At 37.8% G+C, this 20,271-nt stretch overlaps 1 protein-coding gene across 13 annotated transcripts in view; it reads right to left on the bottom strand.

Moving 5' to 3' along the window:
* The window catches only part of FAT3 (FAT atypical cadherin 3), a 419,137-nt gene that overhangs the window by 117,842 nt on the left and 281,024 nt on the right, over positions 1–20,271 (bottom strand). For all 13 annotated transcript variants that reach the window (XM_068669037.1, XM_068669045.1, XM_068669068.1 and 10 more), the window contains one exon: positions 18,526–18,587. In XM_068669037.1, coding sequence (XP_068525138.1) covers positions 18,526–18,587 — 62 coding nt within the window. The remainder of the gene's footprint in view (positions 1–18,525; positions 18,588–20,271) is intronic.

The raw sequence follows: 20,271 nt of genomic DNA, 5'->3' as shown, positions 1-20,271 counted from the left end.
TTCACTTCAAGCAGCTTTAAATAAAGTCAAGCTTGCAAATTAAGATCCTAAGGCAGTTTACTGTTAGGAGTAATTTCTATGTTGATTGTAATTCCATTCATACCTGAATACCTACTTCAGCCATTTGTGGATTTTACTTTTCTCATAAAAAACACTTGTGATCTAATATTGATATGTGAGACCATTCATCTATACCGTATCTACTGCTACGGATAATGCCCTTCTCCAAAAATCTTATCTCAGCACTCAAGAAATACAGCAGCTCTCAGTCTCTGTGCTTCAGAAGAGGTATGTATCGACTTCTAAGCTCACTGCACTAACCTTTTCTCAAATATTCAACTACCTTTCATTTTCCATCCACAAAACTCACTTGATTACAATTTTCACTATAAGCAGGAACCAAACTCCTTCTTCAGAGTTTACTCAAAATTATGAAGATTGTTGCGCATTACCAGTCTTCTCTTTTTCATACTAGACCAGTCAATATGTTTAATCATGTACTAGTGAGAGAACTATTTAATAAAGATACAAGATTTTATTGATGCTTCCAAGAATTTTTCTTAGAGCTAATGTTAATAATTTATTTTATGTCTCAACTATCAGCAGAAAGACTATGCTCAAAAATACATGCTAATATATTGCCAGAATTTAATCAAGCTATAGTCATTGTGGAGTTAATTAATCAAGCAGCAAAACAAATTATAGTTTGCATCCTTGCTCTGGTGTGCAGCTGCATCGGTTTGTAGAGTAGGTCCCCAGATATTCAGACTGATGGGAAATTAAGGTACAGCAACTCTTTTAGCAGAAACTCTCAAATACAGTGCAGATGATTGACTCTGTGTGGCAATACCCCTCCAAATATTTTGCTGTAAGTCAGTAGCACTGCCTCCTGCTAACACAGTACATGTTGCTGAACTTACTCAAAGAAAAGACATAATGTAGGAGCTTGCTTTGCATGTCTTTAGAGATATCATATGGCATGCAGTTTTCTGTTACAACAGAGTAATGACTTCAAAGAAAACTTTCGGTATTCCAAGGAAATGTTGTCCTCTGTTCTGAAGTATAATCTTAAAACTTTTAAACAATTTTAGGCATGTCAACAGCCAGTGCTTACTGCAGGTTGATGAAACAGCCTTAGGTGGGGCTCTGTGATGGTCAGTCTTGAAACAATATTTCTATTATTCAGTAGGTAATACATTTATTTGGCTATCACTGAGTTAAAAGATATATGCTGTAATTCTTTAAAGTTATTGACTTTATAGGTACAACACATCCAAATTCTATTCTGTTCTGTGAAGCAGAACTGTGTATTTTCAAAGGAAAGGTAGCAGTATTTTTTGTTTTGTTTTGTTTTTGTCTTTTTATTTTTTTTCCTTTCTTTTTAATTGCTCTAACAAGCAGCCCTAGGTTGTGTTAACAGCGGATGATACCACCTTGTCTCTGGCAGATAGGCAGATTAAGATGCATCCATCCCCATCTCCAGCTCCTCCTCCAGCCATTTGTTCTTCCCCTGTCATCGGTTTGCAGCCACCTTCACCCGTCAATAAACTGTTTGTGCATCTGTGCTACAAACAGGATTACCGAAATAATCAAGGTTTAAAATGCACTGCTGAAAGAAAACAAAATCCCCCCAAAGGCAGATGGTTAACTAGTCTTGGGGTGGCAGTGAGGAAGCAGAACAAGGCAATGAGTGGCAGGTCCCTAATTCAGAGGAGGGAGAAATTTCTAAGAATGCTTTAGACACTGAAGGAAAATGCATTGTTTAACCACAGCTTTGGTGAGGAATTCTGCTATTTCTCTACAGATAACCTCTTACTCATCTCCCTGTTTCCCAAACCCTACCACAGAATTCATCGCTTATCAACAAGCCTTTGATTACTATCAAAGTAGCCTAAACCAGAACCAGACATCTCAGGGTGAAAGCCATAGAGTCCCCTCAGCAATTGCCATAAACATCCGATTTCCATCTTACACTATTTTTCTGCAATGCACAAGAAATAATGAATGCTCTCTATCCATGCATATGCTGGGAAAATTCTATGTAGAATGTCTCAAAGACAGTTTTATAGCTGATAGCCTGACTTGTAGTCTCTGACATTTAAATGCAATTTTTATTTTTCCATGTAAAAATTAAGCTTCTAAAGTTTTATGTTCAAAATAAAGCTTATCAGTTAAAAATCTGATTAAGAAAAAATGAATTTCTTAGTCAGGTAGAAAACATATAAAATCAAACCCTTAAGGGGTATAGTTCATTTCCAATTTTTGATCCTAGGGAGATATTTTAAATTTGTAAAAGGCCAAAAAGGACTTTTTATACCTCATAAATTTCACTGGTTTTAGTGAACTGTCACTCAGGAAGACTGTTGTGACCTTGCTCATTGATCTAAAAGGAAAATAAAATCAAGAGTTTTTTTGGTGACATTCAAGTTATCCGATATAAGTTTCTTTTATTGACAATCAGGTACAAAGTAAGATTTCAGTCCACTTAGATGAGAATATAATTGCAATTACTACGTAATTTAAATGTTTGAATAAAGTAATTTTTTTAGTTAGGTGATGACTAAAAAATGCTCAGAAAAATCAGGTTGCAAGATAAATATAGTAAGATAAAGGAGATAAGCACAAATAAGGAGGTTCGTTGTTGGAGCTGTTTCTAGAGTTGTGTTTTTTTAACTATAATTTCATCCTGTTTTTGTCAGACCAAGTTAAAGTAAACTAAATCAATATTTGCTTTGATTTTAGCAATAAAAATACTACTTGACTTCTTGATGTCTACTTCACAACTTTCTGTGACAAATTAATTTTAGACAGATAATAAGCATTAATTGGGCCGTATTTAATCACAGTTTCATCTAATAGGCGACACAGACAAGGCTGATTATCTCGCTCTCCACTTGTCTTCAATTCGAAGTGTCTATAAATATCTACTATCCAGTTTGCATTGACATGGGGGTCACTTCTACAAGCTGGTTGACAATCAGCATGGGACTGTGAGCCGGGAAAAATTCAGATGCTGATTTTGGAGCAAAACTAACATTCATGGACAACCTTTTTACTTCTTCCAAACTCAGTATCCCAATTTGAAAAGTCAGCCTGGAAAGCAGGCTCAGGAATGATGTCCAAGACAAAATATTTGAAACTGAAATTCAGCTAACTGTTCCATCAATAAAGGACAAGAGCCACTGGTTCCTTACATGATGGGTGCATGAGGTCTCTGGGTTTCATTGGAAAGAGTAAAACCCTTTTTAAAACCTTTTTTTTTTTTTTTTTTTTTCTTTCCTTTAGACAACACTGACACAGCAAAGCATAAATTTAAGGATCAGTGCACTGTAATACTTTTTCATCAGTTCAGTTCTCTTCTCAACTTTCTCTCTCCTCAATTACTACAAACATTCACAAGTACCTGATTAGCTTCGGGATCCCAAACCACACCAGGGTCAGTGGGGTATGCAAATACTGCATGGCTAGAGATACAGGGAAAGTCTAAAGACATGTTTCCCTGCTGAATCAAGCTCATGTTATCTGAGCAGCCAAAGAATTACAGGTAGCTGCTTGGTGGAAAAGGACTCAGCCAGCTGTGGAATCCTCTGACTTGAAAGTCAGTGGGAATTTTCCCATTGACTTTGGTGATAACAGGGTTTCACTAGAGCTCAACAACCTCAGTTGGGCTTGTTTTTATTTCTCATTCAGCTTTTGCCCAGCCCTCACCTCCAGCTGTATAACAAGTGAAGTACCTGAAACTTGTACACCTTCAGCTAAAGGGTAGAGAAGATGTGCACCACTCTAGCAGCACCACAGTAGGTATCAGGAAGAATCATACTTTTACACCCTGGCAAACAGATTATGTTTTAAGAAACAGTGATATACATAATTTCCGTCTTTATTTATTTTTTTTTTCCTGTTGGAAAGATGTTTACGCATATAGCTAGTGATCTTGCAAAGAGCAATGTATGTGAATAATTTTCAAAATGTCTTGAGACCATATTGACAACATAAATAAATAGGTGTGAGTATAGGTCACACCTATTTATTTAGGTCACCCCAAGGTTATCTTGGGGATTATGAAACTCAGCATGAAACTCAGTCCCGCAGTTTTAACATTCCAAATGTGTTGCAAAGAAAAAAAAAATTCTTGGCCAGAAAACTGGATTTCCCTGAGTAACACTCAGAACCCATTAAAAATGTTCAGGTTATTAATATTAATTAATCAATTAATACTATTATAATTAATTAATTATACAGTTGCCTGGAGTCCTGGAGAGGGATCTTTGTGTGCCTGAATAATAAAAAGATGACATTCTACTCCTGGAATGCAGGAGGAATTTTAAAAGAACACTACTTTTAAAATATTCTTAGCACTTCTTCTGCAGTATTAGTCTTTAACGTGCATTTGATTTTTGCAGTCACAGGATGGCATTAACTGCTGTGCAAAGGGGCAGTGAAATGCCATTTGACCTTGGGCAGTGTATTTTCCATCCAGGGAAGGGAAATATTTCATCAAGAAGGATTAATATAAATTCACTACTTTCTACTGATGGCAACCACTTCTTCAAGAATGTAGTATCAAGATCTTACCATGCACATTCCTAAAGGTTCAAGTTCTGAGAGTGTGGATATCAAGGCCCTCAACAGATACTTCTTTTTCCTGACTTCAGTAATTTGGGACTTTCCAAAACCACAGAGCAACAATTCCAACTTCAGTACCAACAACTGCATAGAGCACTTTCACTTCCAAGGTTTATGGAGTCATAGTAACTCTTTAATGGATTTATATAGGCTCATAATTTACTGTTTTTTTTCCCATTAAGGCTGTATATAGAGTAGGTGGTGACACATGGCATGCCAGCGGGAAGACAGTTGGACTGAATGAATGGCCAAGGTGACTGATAATTGGATTGCAAATGTCAAACCGTGTGGTTGAAAAGCCGGGTATATCAGCCCACACATCCTTTTCCCAGTTGTGAAATTAAAGTTAGGAGCAGGCACAATAAGCTACAAGTAGTTCCGATTTATAGAGGAGGGTCTGAAGGCAGCAGTAAGCAGCATCCAATTAACTTCAGTAGAGATGTCCAAGGCCACTGGTAAAATGACTGGATTTAGAGTGATGAGCAAGAATGTCAGACCAAGAGACAACCTAGCAATGCTATTAACCTTTGTGAGATTGCCCTGCCGATAATGTGATCTGGGGGACAATAAAACATGGCATGAGACAATATGCCCAATTTGGTAGTGCAAGACTGATACATGGGAGAAAAACAAGAATTTTCCTTGATTCATTTTACAGGCCTCCAATTAGCCCTCAATAGGTGAAGGGAGAGAAAGGAGGGAAGCAGAAGGAGTCCCTCTAATGAGTTGCTTTGTTGGTTTGTAGCAGAAGAGATTGAAAAAGAAAAGTTTTAGGAGCTGCTTTGCTTTTGAGGAAGTCTCAGGGGGTGTTAAATGGGCTGGGTACTTTGCTGGAAATAGCCGTGAGAAAGCTCCTGATTTATGGGAGTGCTTGAACAGCACAAGTGCATCCTGTCAGGCTCAGTACTGGAGGCGTGATCCCTTGGCACAGGGAGATCAGATATGTCAGCCCCATGTGCTAATTCCGATGGTTAGATGCTAGGGTCACGATGCGCTGATGCTTACCCATGATGACACCATCTATAACACCACCACTGCTTCCTTTGGGAAACTGTACACAAAATATGCAGATATTATGCTTGTTCTCTGCAACTCCATCTAGTTTTAGAAGTGGAGGATTAAGAGAAGGTCTAATCCATGGATTACTGATCTGACAAAATATCTAAATCTTATTCACAGGCTCAATGCAGCAAAGGCAGATTGTCAATCATGAGAAGTTTAAGATGCAATTCCTGCTTTGCTTTGTGAGTCTGGTGAATCTATGTGCTCAAGAACCTTTACAAAATAGAGCATGAATATGTAACTCATTGAGCTGCTTCTGTTTAGGCATCCAAGGACCAGTAGAGCATGGCTGCACACCTAGAGAAGCCAGGGGGCTCTGAAGTTGCAGAGCTTGGAGGTTCTCAGTCCATGCTATGGCAATGAAGAGAGGGAAGGGACACCAAATTAGCCCTGCAAGAACTGAGGAACTGAAAACACAGCCCACAGCTCCAAATAGGATAATTTGCTCTGTCAGGAAGCAGAATAAATGACAGTCCCATGCTGAGCACCATGCTGCAGCAGTGTGGATTTTTTCAGGAGCTCAGCAGCTTTCTGAAAGTTGGATGTCCTATCACTGGTGTCATCTACAACCAGGCAGTCTCCAAGGCATACAGAAAAAACAAAATCTTCTCTATGCATCAGATTCCTTCTTATTAAAAAAGCCACAGCTTTGAATTAATGCGTTGATACTGAGAGTCGGGTATTAGAATTAAATGCCTGAACAGAAGACACTTAATGCAAATATTATTTTACTTTTTAAAATGCCATTCCTTGGTGGAGATGCTTGAGTTAAGACTTCAGTCAGGCTATATGCAGTGGTTTGCAACAAAAATAATGACAGATCCTTAGCTGTAGATATACTTGGTAAATACCAGTGCAAAAAGGACAAGATCAAGCTTTAATATTTTAGTTTATCCCACAAACATATGTCCAAAACTGCAGCACAAAGAGTGAATTTGTGCAGGTCCATTGGAAAAAAAAAGTTTTGGTGAGGAGGATGATATGCAATTGAACCTCATGTGTCAATTCACATTTTTATTCCTTCAGCTAAGTGTTTTGGACTTCTTTTGAGAGTAAGGTAATGCACTTATCTTGTTGCTTTCTGCTTCTTGTTCAGTCAACAGAGGCCACACCACTATGGCACACTTCACTGTATCACATAACAAGACATTGTCTCTGTTGAGATAAAACGGGTAGTCTAAAACTTACGGCTTTCTGGAAATTTTGGGGGTATTTTTTAAACTATGGTCCTGTTTTTTGAAAAAATAGGTGCCAATAGAAAGTGACAAGTTTAAAATCTCCATGTCTTTTTATATTAAGTCTTTTAAATACCTTTGTGGCCTTGAAGGTTAAGAACACGTTTTTATTTATACAATGCCTTAAACGTTATCTGGAATGGTAGTAGAGGGGAACAAGATCCACGGGGAAAAACAAATATATCTTAGGCTATGACAGAAAGTATTAAGCTTTCTATTGGTATCTTGATTAAAGATAACATGTCGGTCTTCAAAAATGTTGAAGTCATAAATTGACAGACCACTATTAGCAATATTTGTATTTTTTACTTTCCCAGGGAATGTGAGAAAAAATAATTCACTATTTTCATTCTGACATTTTTGCTCTCAGTTATTCATGTTAATCCTTGCTTTTGAATATTTAGAATATTCCTTGCCAAAGAAAGCATTATTTTTTTGCCAAAACATAAAATGTACTCTAGAACTGCTATGATAACATTTTCAACATCTCTGTATCATGAGATTAGCAAACAGCAATATTACATTTCAGAATGAGGAGATTAATCTGTTTCCTGACAACTGAAATTCGTTAGGCTGGGAAAAGAAAATTACTGCTTTTGAGGGCAGATTTCATTGCACTTGATGCTTCAGGGCCTTTGTACTTTTCTGTTTAAATCATATCTTCATAAAAAGCAAAAGAATTGTTTGGTCTCTTATTATCAAGCTGAAGTCAGATAAGAAAAGCATTAGGATTCTTATGTTCCATGATAATATATTTAGAGAGAAAGAAGGTGTCAAATATGCTTATTAAACTGATTCTCAACCTGATTAGATGTTTTCTTATCTCTAGGCGTCTAGTAAATACTTTAATTTGTGTCATGTTACAAATTATGTTAAATACTCCAATCATATTTCATCACATATCACACAATGATGCACTTTTGCCACAAGAAATTATTCTGAAATACTAGAGTAAACAAATTTTGCGGACTACCACATTTTTGCATGACATTTTCCTGCCCTTTTTTCTATGTCTTTTTGCTCAAACTGCATGTTGGAGGATTATGTGGCAGGGGGACAGGGTGGCAATCTGGTTAAACAAAAGTACAGACAAAGAGAAAAATATATAATACCAAAAGACATTACAAGATATGGTGAGGAGACTGTAAGAGATGTTATAAGACTCAAAGAAAATGTAGTGAACTCAAAGTATACTAGAAAGAGGTTCTCACCAACTGCACAGCCTGGTGAGGCAGTTTTGGGGAATGAAGACCTTCCAGTGCATCACCAATACTGGACATTATGAGACCCTGGACAATATGAGCATTAACAATGTGGAGAAAAAAAAAAAAAAAAAAAGAGGAAGAAGCAGACAAAATGTGGATGATGCAAGTGTGGACTGACAGATACTATAGGTACTCAAGGGAGTGGACCTCAGGAGTAAGGATGGTCTTAACCATGACGCAGGAATGAAGGTTGTAGGGAAGATAATTCAATCTAACTGAACTTGAAAAAATTGTTCCAGCTTTTCCCTTGCAAGGGGTTTCCTGTAAACCAAAGGGCACACAACTGAAGTGGATCTGTGGGTGTCCTGGGAACCATCTGCAGTCAGACTTCATGGACACTGCAACAGCCTGGGATCAAAGAGCATGTCTCAAACCAGCTCGGAGTCAACGCATGTCAAAGGAATTGCAGATTTAGTTGAGATCCCAACAGGATATATCACAGGGTGGTTGGATTGTGTGCATATGAACAGCAAGTGTTCCTGAAAGCACAAGACAGATAGTAAAGATGTGAAAATACCCTAGATTCAACTTTTGTTAGAGGTAACAGGCATGAATTCTGAACAGCTGAGTACAGATCATCCCAGAAGAAAGGACGAAAGGATGCAAAACTTGTGTAATGGCACGTTTCTAAATTCTGGATTAATTAAAAGGCATTCTAGGTTTTTCTGTGCCCAGAAAGGACTTTAGCACAGATGCAATGTATTGCTAATGGAGAAAAAGATGTTTCCCTGCCTTAAATGCAATACTTAGCCAGAGAGGCACGAAATGGAGACCTCCACAAAATGTGTGTGTGCATGCATGTGTGTGTGCTCACACTTACAGACATAAATTAGCAGTCTGGCAGCTGATGGGTATTGCAAATGCTACAGAACACACGATATAGCACTAAGGCAGACATGCTTCAGATAACACAAAGACTCTGTACATTTAAAATAGATTCAAATCATGTGAAAGATTTCCTGCTGCTTCTGCAGAAGATTAAAATATTGGTACATTCATAACACAAATGTGAAATTTAGTAAAGCAGTGTGCCCTTCACAAGGACTCTTTGTCTCACAAAGCACGGAGCCTGGCACTAGAGACACTCTGAAAGCACACATTTGACCAATTTGGGGCTGGTAGGTGGGCTCCACCCCACAAGAAAAAAAAAAAAAAAAAAAGAGCTACAGGTCTTAAGAAACATACAACAAAGAAAAATCCTGAGCTTATCTCTGAGGTAATCCATCAGCGGGAAAGCAACATTAGAATGAATTCCTAAATCCTGACAGAAAAGAACTTAGTACAGATTAACCACAGAATTTGCCTATGTAACCTTAGCCTGAGGAATGATTTATAATACAAGAAGGAAGACCATTAATATATCCTTCTCTGTTTCAACAGCATTTAACACATGGCTGCAGACATAATTTTCAAACCACACAATAATGTTTGGTGTTTTAATAATACTTTTCCATCCCATTTACATTGATCTAATGCTCTGCCATCACATAGTTCTGCAAACAGAGCAGAAAAAAAACAGGTGTTGGGTATATTTTAAATTGCTTTTCTCTCATGTGCTAACTCACCCATTTCCAGACATACCTGGGAAATGCAGCCATGGGTGCCAGTGTTTAATTCCCTCATCCTGGGTATTACCATGGATAATGTCAAGAAAATCAATGCCTCTAAAACAGGACAAAGCGTACCACTTAGGGCAAGCAAGAGAACTCAAGACTTTTCCCTCTCTATGCTGACAACATATGTAACTTAACGTAATACTAGTTAACTGAAAGGTCACTTGTACTGTTTGAATTCACAGCTGCATGATGCTAAGTCTAGTGAGATTTTAATTAGGTCCAGCAGGTTCAGAAAATGCTGATGCACCTCTCTGCTCCCAGGAGATGCTCAAGACCTTGCCGGGTGGCAGCCTGCAGGCTGGATTTGTGTTCAGGAACAATTCCGCCCTTTCTGTTATGCTTACAGAAGAGGTGGGAAACACCTGATAAAACAGCACATGAAGCCTACACCCTGAGTATCTGCTTCCACGCGTGCTTGTGATGAGGTGCTTAAAGCCAAGATCTGCTGCTGGATTGCTGTGGGTCCACAAGGAAGATCCTAGAAGAGGCATTTGATGCCCAGCATGAAAAAGTTGACAGCTCTATGCTTTACAGATTTTCATTTCTTCATTTCATGACCCAACAGCTCAGGTCAGTGATTCATGAAATCTGTAAAACAAGCTCCCTCCCCTCTGCCAGCTCCAGATATATGCAAATCGTTCCTTCACTAAGGCAAAGCTCTAGGCAATCAGAAATGTGATTTTTCAAGTGAGACACAACACTTGTAGTAGACGGCAGCGTGTGAACCAAAGCACTACTCCTGGACAACTCTGATCTTGCCATGAACTTCAAAATTTGAACCTGAATTCATACATGCAAAACCATCAGTATTTTTATACTGGATCAAACTGTAACTTCTCATCTAAATGGCTAATAGTTTTCCAAACCCGTGTTGTAATAGTAATGGTTCAGTGCTCATTTCTAGGCAGACTCATTGCCCAGTGAAACACTGTTTTGTGGAAGATATATCCAGGGCTGTATTTCGCCATGGATGGATAATCTGTCATGATATATTTTGATGAACTGGGAAAATCAAATCTCTTACTAGAGTAAAGGAGAGAGCAAATCATAAATGAGCTGTGTTTCTGTATTTTAATACCCAAATAAGTTAACACAAGCTTATAATGTATGTATATAAGCTGTTTAAAGTATTTGACTCAATCCTATAACTGTAACATTTGTAAGAAAAACAAAACAAAAAACAAAACAAAACAAAGTTCTGCATACTGAGTTATCTTTGATTTAGGAAGTTCATTGAACATAGAAAAGTGGATTGCTTTTCTTCATTACTCTTGGTATCCCAAATCAATAGAATAAATTAACGAAACAAGTGTGAGAGATTTTTAATGTTGGCCTGAAATCCTGCCCCGTAACTTCCATGCAGCATCAGATTATCTAGATGGCTAAAGCATTCTCCACCAGAGGCCAGAATGAGATATTTGAATATAAACAATGCACTTATTGAACTATTAGTGGTGTGATCATCCTTTACATCATCCTGATGATAGCATGTCTAAAACATTTTAAAGAAAAAATAGTCTAATCTTGAGAGAGCTAGAAGAATTAGATTAGTAGTGTCTAAAAAAATAAAGACTGAAATCAACCATAAGCACAAGGCCAAAAGCAAACAAAGCATTCACAGGGGTGACTTAAAAGTCTACAGATGTTGTAGAAATGTCACAGACATCCTTAGCGCATCCAGTCTCTCAAGGCTATTGGTATATCACTGAATAACTGAAATGAACTGAGGGTCACAGCTGTAGATATACACAGACCCTTGCCTTTGGTCTGTATTATGTCATCAGGGTTGTGAGCACATTTCCTGTTGGCTATCTGAATTTCACATGGGAGATTAAGGAATTTAAATAGAAAACTTTTTTTTTTTTAAATTTAAAATTATTTTTCCCTACTATAATCATTTCATGGAGGTTTCTTTCTTATTTAACACCAGAGCAAAATTAAAATTCCACACGCATGAAGAAAAATGTTATTAAACTCCATCTTCCCAATGCTTAGGCTTTGTCGTCTGTGTTACTTCTCAAGTCGCTATCTAAAATAAAAGGACATCTGGGAGCTATTTAAATTTGCAATAATCAAGGAAAAGAGAAGAATCTGTAAAAATGCCGTGCCTTAATTATTTTGCAGTTTAAAATTCCTGTTCATATCTCTTGCACAGAGGCCAGTGAACTACTAATATTTTCAGTGATGCACTTGATGATTCTCCATCTTATTGGATCACATTAGCTAGAGATGATAGTCTGTGCAGGGAGACCACTTATCAGTGCAGACAGATGAATCACACCAGGACTTTCCCCATATTTTGCTGTGTAAGACTTTATGCCTGAGTACACATGAGAAGCAGCGTGCAATGTCATATGCAAATCTGTTTCTGAGATTTTTAACCTCCGGTCACCTCCTGTCTTGGGAAGTTGTTGGCTTCTTCTGAAAATAGCAACTTAATGGGAAAAAAAAAAAAAAAAAAAAAAAAGGAGTGAAGGGGAAGGGGAAGAAAGTGAGGCCCCTGCATTTCTAGAAAGCTGGTGCACAATAACAACTCTCAAAGAACAGAGTGTGCAAGATGGAAATCTGCAGAGTGGGATGGGTGAGCTCAGTGTGTGACTTTCTACACCATGAACCCAGGTCTCAGCTAGACCAACCACCTCACCAACCTGTCCCATGAGCAGCTCCACCCTTGGGGCAGCAGCCTCTGTTGATAAACCCACAGAAGACTGGTATCAGATGAGAATTGTTTTGCTGGTTTTAGAACTGAGTCTTTACTTCCCTTTGTTTTTTCCCTTTCCTTCCCCCCCCCAGTTTAGAAGTTGTCATCCAAGTTCAAAGCATCACCATTCAAAGTGGACATCATGACATAGATTTCATTGACTTTACTCTCTATACTTATTGTTGTTCCACTACAAACCCTTTCAGGCAAAATCAAAATAGTAAAAGGCAGCAAGCACTGACATTCTGCAAAACTTTAAGCAATCATTTTTAAACTCAAGCTGAAAATAAGAAGCTGTTTACCTACCCTTTTAATCTTCCTTGCATCATCTGAAAGGCTTCAATGTTAAAAACAGAAAGGCATGTGCCTTTGGAGCCTTTAAAACCTCAAACAAAATGTTCAATCAGACACACTACCTCATTTTTACCCCATCACCAGCATGTCACCAAGAAAAAATGCAGCTTTCTCTGCCAAATGTGGGCAATGCTAAAGATCCATGAAACAAATGCTTACACAGATTCCTAATCCAGGATTTTAGCAATCAATGTTCTGTAGAGTACTATTCAGCTACATAAACCCAATGAACTTCAGCTTTAGTACTTCTGCTGTGAAAAATACACACAAGCATATTACCACACTGCTGTCTATATTTTACAGAAAACATGCCAATTTCTCACAAAGGACCACTTGCTTTAGACATCATCAGCAGTGAAGGATACAGCCTAAATGAACAGACTCAAAAGCAAAACAAGGTTAAGTATATTAAGTTCCTGTGTGGGAGATCTCGGAGAAAAAGAGGAGGATGGCAGAGAATGCAGTGTTGGTTCAGCGCTGAGCCACCAGCGTGGTGTTTGTGGGAAGAGCTGAGGAGGCAGAGCTATTTTTAAATGCTGCTTTTCAACATTTTAAACCCCCCTTCCCCCAGAAACTGTGGCCACAAAGTTTCCAGCAGCTCTTCCCCCTGTGATATTCCTGACCAAATTCCAAGGGGAAAAATGATAGTCCCTCCATCAACCGCCCCCCCTCACAATTACAACTTCCCATTCAATGAGTGGAAATTTGAATTCTTTTTAGAAGGCTACAATTACAGCACATTATTACTTTTTCCTCTAATTACTGCATATAAATGTACGCTATGTAACAGTTTATTGCACCCTGTTAGTGTACTTACAGTAAATAGAAACCAATATGCTTCATTCAGCCCATGTATTTTGACACTCACATCAGATTTACCAATTTATCTTCATTACAACCCCTTGCACTGTTACTGACATCCTTCTCAGAGCTATGCTAACGCATCACAGTGGGAAGATTGATGAGGCTTGTATATACTGATTTGCTGCCGACGCAAGGCACTTGAGAGGCACTGTTACTGTTCTGATAGCACAAAGTTGGCTAAAAATTAGCTGCACTAAGCCAATGCTCTGCTCTCACTTCTCCTCCTCATTAATTATGGTACATGGCTTGGACCTTGGAAGGTTACGTCTGTTGTAACTATTTAAACTTATTGTCTTCAGTTGCTTTGTCACTGTGGCAGAGATTTAAAGTTCTGACCATGCCTGTTAGCAACTACTTTTATTCCTCAGATCTAAATAGAGGCTCTAAATAGACAAATTTTCCACCATGACAGATATTAGAAGACATTTCTGAATGAATCTACAAGGATACATTTAAACTTAGTTTGGAGTAACGGAGATCTGATATGGCTACAATTTTCAAAACCGGCTAAATGACTTAAAAGCCTGCACTTTGCGTTGTCATCAAGGAGACACAAAATAGCCTCAGCACTTTAAAAGCACCGATCTATTATATTCCTTTATCGAGAGGATGAAGAGGTCATATCTCACCACAGATAATTTATCTCGCCAATCATAAAGTTACGGCACTTCAAAGACTTGCTACAGCTGCACACTGCAGCCCGTAGCACTTCTGGCTCATTCTTTTGCTGAATACAGGTCTTACACCCCAGCAGCTCCCAGCAAGCTGAACTCTCCAGCAGTGGGTATGTTTTGCAGAGGCTTTCCTTGCTAGATGCTCAAGTAAAGTAGCATCTCCAATAGTGCATTCAGAAACCACTCAGACTGAGAAAAGCACACACTCAGATCTACTTTCCAGGCTGAATGAGCAAGTCAATGAGCTGTAGCCTGGATTAAACAATCCTCTCCTATCAAGCTGCACATGTACGCTGGAAAGCAGAGGAGGAATTTTTCATATTCTGGACATCTCAAAATCAGCTGACATAATACAAGGCTGCAGATACTGCAAGAAATGGTTTTACTCTTTATGCTTATTACTGGACCTCCAACACTCCAGGAGCTGTTTGCATATAATCACATAGCAAAATCAATATAGGTAAAGCCGTCAGACCAGGATTAGGAGGCATCTACAAAAAAAAAAAAAAAAAATGGGAAGAAAAAACTGACAGACTGTTTTCTGTGTTTTTCTATAGCTCAAAATCTTCTACCATTCTCCACTTTCAGCTTGTTATTTTTACTAAATTGGTGTAATACAAGAGAAGATAGAGTTAAGTGTTACAACAAAAATGAATAGAGGAGAACAAATACCCAGAAGAAGAAAAAAGTGAAAGTGAGTAAGAAAAGATGGGAAACTTATAGCCATAGAGCTCATCTGTCCAATTACTGAAGCAAAATAAAGACAGATTACCAGAAAAATGCAATTGCACCTCTCTTGGAAATACATTGTTATTTTCATTTCCTTGCAAAGCAAGCAGGTAACTATTAGAATTGCCTTTCTTGTTTCAGATGAGTATTTAAATATTTCATCCCTGCTACAGACTATTTAAAAAAGTCTGTGAAATATTTCTAATGTGTTTGGTTTGCTTCATGTGGGAATGTAATGTAATCAAGTGGTCATTTTCCTCCCATTTCAGGCAGAAGCATTCCATTAGTAAGAATCCACTTAAGCAAGAGATCATCCTGTGTAAAATCCAGTGACATCCAATTTCAACCTAGGCAGAAAAATGCTACCTGATACCAAGTGCTGAATAAAACCCACAGCCTTCCAGGACATTACAAATGTGTTGAAAAATTCAGCCCTTGACTTGGGACCTGAAAAAAATAGTAGCATGGGCAATGCAATGCCACAATCAGTGAAAGATCTAGGAGAAGGAATATGTTTTTTTTGTTTGTTTGTTTTGTTTTTTTCCTCCTCCCCAAACACACAAAACAAAAATACAACCCCTACAAACAACATCACCAAAACAAGCAAAAAAAACCCACAAACAATTATTATTAAAAGGAGTCTGGTTCTGACTTCCTGATGCATCCTTTAACCCAGGGTCTAGAGATGCTTTTGCATTCACTTTGAGACACTCATTGGTAACTTCAAGCCTCGCAGCACAGCCCTGTGACAGGAGCCTGGGGGTACCATTAGAAAAGTCACACAGACAGATCTGTTCAGAGAAGGGAATTCAAGGAGGAAGAAGTGATGGATGGAGGATCTGGGCTCAGAACTTGCTTTGCTACAGATTTCTTGTGTAGTTACAAGTGCAGCCATTTAGATTCACATTTCCAACCTTGGCAGACAAAAATACACACACAGCCCTTGCTGGGAATTCCTGTTTTCTCCAACATGGACAGGGACAGGCAACTCCAGAAGAGTCACCCCTATGCCATCACCTGGAGATGAGCAAGGCACTAGACAGAATTATAAGGGCTAACATCTCCCATGTTATTTGACCTAATTTTCCAAATGACTTCTGCAATGAAGTGGAAATGCTGTCACTAATGGAATCTGCTCAGTAAATACTGGCCAGTGTAGTATAGCATCCCTGTCAAATTCAAGTGGGAAAAAAACACACAGGCTTATTAAAAATAATTAGCAAGTTGTATCCAGAAAAGGTCTGTCAATGCCTTGCACATGCACTGGGCATAAGGGACCAGGGGTTGTCAGGTCAAGCCCTATCAGAGCTTTTCAAAGGGAACTACATTTGCTGTCTTATAGAGCAGACAGACTACTGGAAGGAGGGTATGAAATGAAGCTGAAAGGGAAATACTGTACTACTGGGAGACTGCGGTTGTCTTGGCAATTAAAGCCTACCCAGGGGGTTAATTACACAGAGCCAGAGCCAGGCATTTTATAAAATGTGTTTTGAGAGTGCCACAAGAATGCACACACCTCGGCTGCCCAGCTCTGAATCTCCAGCAGCGCGTTTGCTCTAATCCCAGGGAACTCAACTTCCAAGACGTTTCATTAGCAGCTCAAAAGATCCATTTGGCCATCAAGGTTGTGTCTCCACCACTGCCTGGTTCCCTTTCTCACACAGCATTCCCAGTTTGGCTTTAAAAAAATGTGGTCTCATCCCTGCTTCTCCAGGAGACTGTCACAAACCTCCACGTTCAGGAGTTTCTCTGCTTTACAGCCTGCCCTCCATTTCATTCTACTGCTCCCCATTCCACTGCTTCCCATTCGAAAGTCTGGGAGCAACCTATGACTTTACTTTCCTTCTGCTGTGTCTTCAGAATATTATACACCATTATTTTTTTCAGATGAGACAAAAACAGAGGAAAGAATACATTAGCCTGTATTATATTGTCAACTACAGCTTCATTCTTATATTTATTTGATTTTATATTTTTTTTTTGTTATTAATAGTAACACTTTCCCATCGCTATGGGAATCCTCTGGCAAGTGTGATTTTGGCATGTTTCACAGAGCTCTTAGGGAGGCACATGAATGTGAAAGAGACTTATAGACCTAAGATTTTCATCAATAGATATATTTCAAAATCAATGCTAATTTCATTCAGTTTACGATCTTCTCTAACAGTATAAACTGGAAAGCTTGCAGTTATTTGAACACATGATTACTTAACAGTTTCCAGTGTAATAAATCCTAAAAAGGGCAAAATCCTTTTATTCCTTCCATTTATTTATGGCCTGGAATGTATGGGAATCTACAGTGTATTATCAAGGAAAAAAAAAAAGCCATGTACAGTAGTAAATTAACCCTTCACTTTTGTGTTCTCCATTACACAAAAATAATATTGGATTTATAACAAACTAAAATAACCATAGAATAGATAAACGTACATTTTACTGCATTTTACTGCCAAACAGTGATTGCATTGGGAACTATTTTGTCTGGATGTTTTTTAACTTGTATGGATTTGAAGAGTATTTCCTAAAATATATAGTAGGAATGATTGATTTTTTGGGACAATATAGCTTTATTTCATTTGCACCACTATGAATCACAAATTTCTTATTTCACAAATTGATTAAAAAAAAAAAAAGTCATGGACCTTCTACCCAAAGGAAAAAAAAAAACACACACTGTGGTGTACAGCAATGCTGAAGAAAACACATGTAGTAATACCACTAGCATACAAATATATCACTCTATATCCAACATGTGAGCTATTTATAAAGAGAAACTTTCTGTTAAGATTAGACCAAGAATATGGTTGATGCTTAGAAAACATTTTTTTTTTACTTGAAAATTGTCATTGGTAGTGCCAATAAACAAAATTAAGAAATTATACATTGATTCTGATGATGCAGTGAAAATGAGAAAGGTCAAAGTTGACTTTCATCCAAAAAAATATTCTGAATCTTAGACTTGAGATTCACATTTTAAACTTTTCACTTCAGGGCCTGGAAACAGTTTGGTACACAAATTGCAGACTACGCAGGGTGTATGAAGTAGTGCCTATGCAAATCTTGCCAGGGTTGGGGTGATGCCACAAATTTTAGAAAAAGTATTTTCCTCTGGAATATTCTACAGTTCTGTTAAAAATAAAATGTAAAAGCTACAATAAAAGAGGTAAGTGAAGCAGATTTGAGGTGGAAAACAAATGTTGTTCATATTTGTTCATTTTTTTCCTGAGCTTGTGAATTGCAAGATGTATTATTACTGCCATATAATCAGGCACACATCTTTGTGTGTGTCTGTCAAACACTGAGAGAAGGGAGAATTCCACTCTCCTGGCATAGGAAGAAGTTATTTTAAACTACAAAAATCAGTTAACCTTTTAACATATATTTTCCACTTAATCTTACCTCCAAAAAATGCTCTGCTTGCTGTTCCCGATCCAATTTTCTTGACGTTGTTGTAATCAGACCTGTGAAAAGAGGATGATATTTGATTGTCAATACCCGTTGAAAAATATATGTCTCTATCGACCAGAAGAAACAAATTCATTTTTCAAACACTCAAAAGGAAAAAATCTATTTGAAGCTATATCAGACACAGATTTCTTGACATCTGTCAAGCCTTTTCTTTTGCAGCACAGCCATTATGACTTTCTGACTAACAATAAATCTTAAAAGAAAATAGCTGTGAGAAAAGTAACTGAAAAACAGTTAGCTGTGTATCTACACTTAACATGCTACATTTATTACACTGAATAAAACACCTTACTAAAGAATCACTATTTGTCTTATGATTAAGTGCTTCAATGAATCATTTGCATTTGACTGAAATCCTTCCGTAAAAAAACTCATTAAAGATTTCAGAGTTCTCAAACAACTAATGGGATAGGATGCTGATTACTTCCATGCCAAGAATACTTGACAAAGAAGGTTATTTCTGTAATAACTACTTGTATACATAATGATTTCCAAATGTAATCATTCTAATGCATTAAAGGTTTTGTACCACAATTTCATCAATTTGTTCCATGCTCAAATTGAGTCTTTAAAATAAAGTACCCTTTTACATGAGGATGATCAAGATATCTTTTCTTTTAAAGCAATGCATTTTCACAATTGATTAACCTCTTGTGAGATTTATACCAAGTAAAGAAAATTAAGAACTTCCAAAGTTCCCTCAAGAAAAGTAATGCATACTGTTCTATGAATACAACTATTTTTTTTACTTTTTTTTGGTAAAGATTTAAAGGTTACACTTGAGTTTTCCCTCCTACAAAGTGTTTCTTTGGATAGGGAAATGAATTGTTTGTCTATTTCATGATAGATTCTGACAAGAGTAAAGGGACCAAGTTTTCCTAGAGGTATGTAAGTTTTTGGATACAATGCCAGTGGACAAAGTTGCTCTCAAGAATTCCTCCTCTGTAAGACTACCAAGGAAGATAAATATTTCATGGATTCCCTATAAGGTTTAGTTATTTAGTTAGATTAGATAATCATCTAAACACATATCCATGATGACCCTGAATTCTTCAGAAAAGAGTTGCAACAACCTCTTACATCTACATAACGCCTCTAGTCCCAGAAGGCTTCTACAGCTACTGCTCCTCATACATTGTCACCTTCTGCCTAGAGGATCACTTCATCTGTTTTGGTCAGAAAGGGGGGTAAAAAACACAGTGAAAAAAAGGTGAAACGTTTCTTGAAGTAATGGAAAGGAAAGTCTATCCTGCCTCCAATATTTCAGGCTCCTAATGAGATCTACCAGAACACAGAAGTGACATCCAAGGGGAGGTCAAAGACACCAGAGTGGGTTGTGACAACAATCTCTGTAATATTATTACATGGAAGAACAAGGTGCTGGCAAAAGGCTGAAAAAGCGAAACAACTGGTATTTCCTGCATTGAGCAATTGTAAGTATTCAAAACAGTTACACCATATGGGAGACTTCTACTCACTGCATGAGTTTTAACAGACATGACAGAACGGATGACAAATTGGTGTCATTCACACAAGATCCCCCATGTCTACAGAGAATGCAAAGATACAAGGAAGAAGTTCTTAGTTATAAAAGAAGCTTAGCCTCAATAATTGGATAAACGAAAGAATACAATTGTGAAATAATCTTCTTTGTCCCATGCATGGTCACTAGGGACA

Source organism: Anas acuta, chromosome 1, assembly GCF_963932015.1.
Source record: "Anas acuta chromosome 1, bAnaAcu1.1, whole genome shotgun sequence".
Lineage (NCBI taxonomy): Eukaryota > Metazoa > Chordata > Aves > Anseriformes > Anatidae > Anas > Anas acuta.
This window is presented reverse-complemented; position numbering and strand designations above follow the sequence as displayed.